Source organism: Madurella fahalii, assembly GCF_045866475.1.
Source record: "Madurella fahalii IFM 68171 DNA, scaffold_4, whole genome shotgun sequence".
Classification (NCBI taxonomy): domain Eukaryota; kingdom Fungi; phylum Ascomycota; class Sordariomycetes; order Sordariales; genus Madurella; species Madurella fahalii.
In genome coordinates this window covers 646,052-647,156 of record NW_027263974.1, presented here as the reverse complement: position 1 = coordinate 647,156, position 1,105 = coordinate 646,052, and the positions used below count along the sequence as shown (strand labels likewise).

Sequence of the window (1,105 nt, the reverse complement as noted above, 5' to 3'; positions counted from 1 at the left end):
TGGTCATGCAATCATTCCTCGGGCCGCTGCATTCAAAATGGAACCACATACGCCCGGGCATCAGCGTGACAGTGAAAGTGACCATGACGAGTCCTATGGAGAGCAACTGTTCAAGTACACATTTGACGAAGGGCTACAAGAACCCTGCTTCTCATCCTCTGAGGCCTTCAACTCATGAACATCTTCAACATGCAAATTGACTTGGCAAAACTAAAACACGACATCATGACAACAAAAACCGCAACACCCCAGCAAACCGAATCCCTCACCAAAGGCCTACATAACTACAGTACATCCCATACCCAACCCAATCCTGCCACCTATCCACTAATCACCGCCCCTCCCAGCAAATGCAATCCCCGACTATGAATACCTAACCCGCCTAACCCCCATCACCGGCTCCCAAGCCCGCCGCGGCCGCCTCGATCTGGAACGCGTCTTCGGCGACGACTCGTACCAATTCATCGACGAGGGTTCCGGCTACCGCCGCTTCGCCGACCCCGCCCTCCTCCCCACCGACAACCTCCGCGAGACTCTGAAGCGCCACCTCCCTCGCTCCGTGACCTACACGAAATATGACATCCGCAATCGCACCGACGAGTATTTCGACGACGACCCGCCGGAGCAGGTATCTCCGTTCGTGGACCGACTAGCGCGGTTTCTGGTGGCGTTTCTCGGCGGCGCGATGTTGGTTGTGCCGATGATGGTTATGCGGTTGCCCGAGGTCACGGTGGTGAAGAGCTTGGTGACGGTGAGTATTTCGGTTCTGGCGTTTGCGGGGGCGCTGCCTGTTTTCTTCAAGGCGAGTAATACGGATACGATGGTTGCGACGGCCACGTACGCGGCGGTTTTGGTGGTGTTTGTGGGGGTTTCGGGGTAATTAAGGGATTGGGGTTAGAGTGTTAGGGGGGAGTGGATCTTGGGAAAGGGGTGGAAAGGGTTAGAAAGAGGGCTCTATTTAAACTGAAGTTCACCTTCTAGAAATATAGTTACATGTCTCAATAAGGGCCAATGCCCAGGTTACTGTATAAGTAAGGAGGTGGACACGGCTTATACTGCAGTATGGTGAAATAGTATATAAGTGATCTAAGTCTTAAACACTGAT

The 1,105-nt window shown here is 53.2% G+C and overlaps 1 protein-coding gene across 1 annotated transcript; it reads left to right on the top strand.

Annotated features, from left to right (window-relative positions):
• Window positions 1–225: 225 nt before the first annotated feature.
• Window positions 226–880, top strand: MFIFM68171_07197 (uncharacterized protein; the record flags this gene model as incomplete). Its single annotated transcript, XM_071062617.1, has 2 exons — window positions 226–289; window positions 348–880. 2 exons carry the CDS (start codon window positions 226–228, stop codon window positions 878–880), a joined length of 597 nt encoding a protein of 198 aa, XP_070918718.1.
• Window positions 881–1,105: the final 225 nt, after the last annotated feature.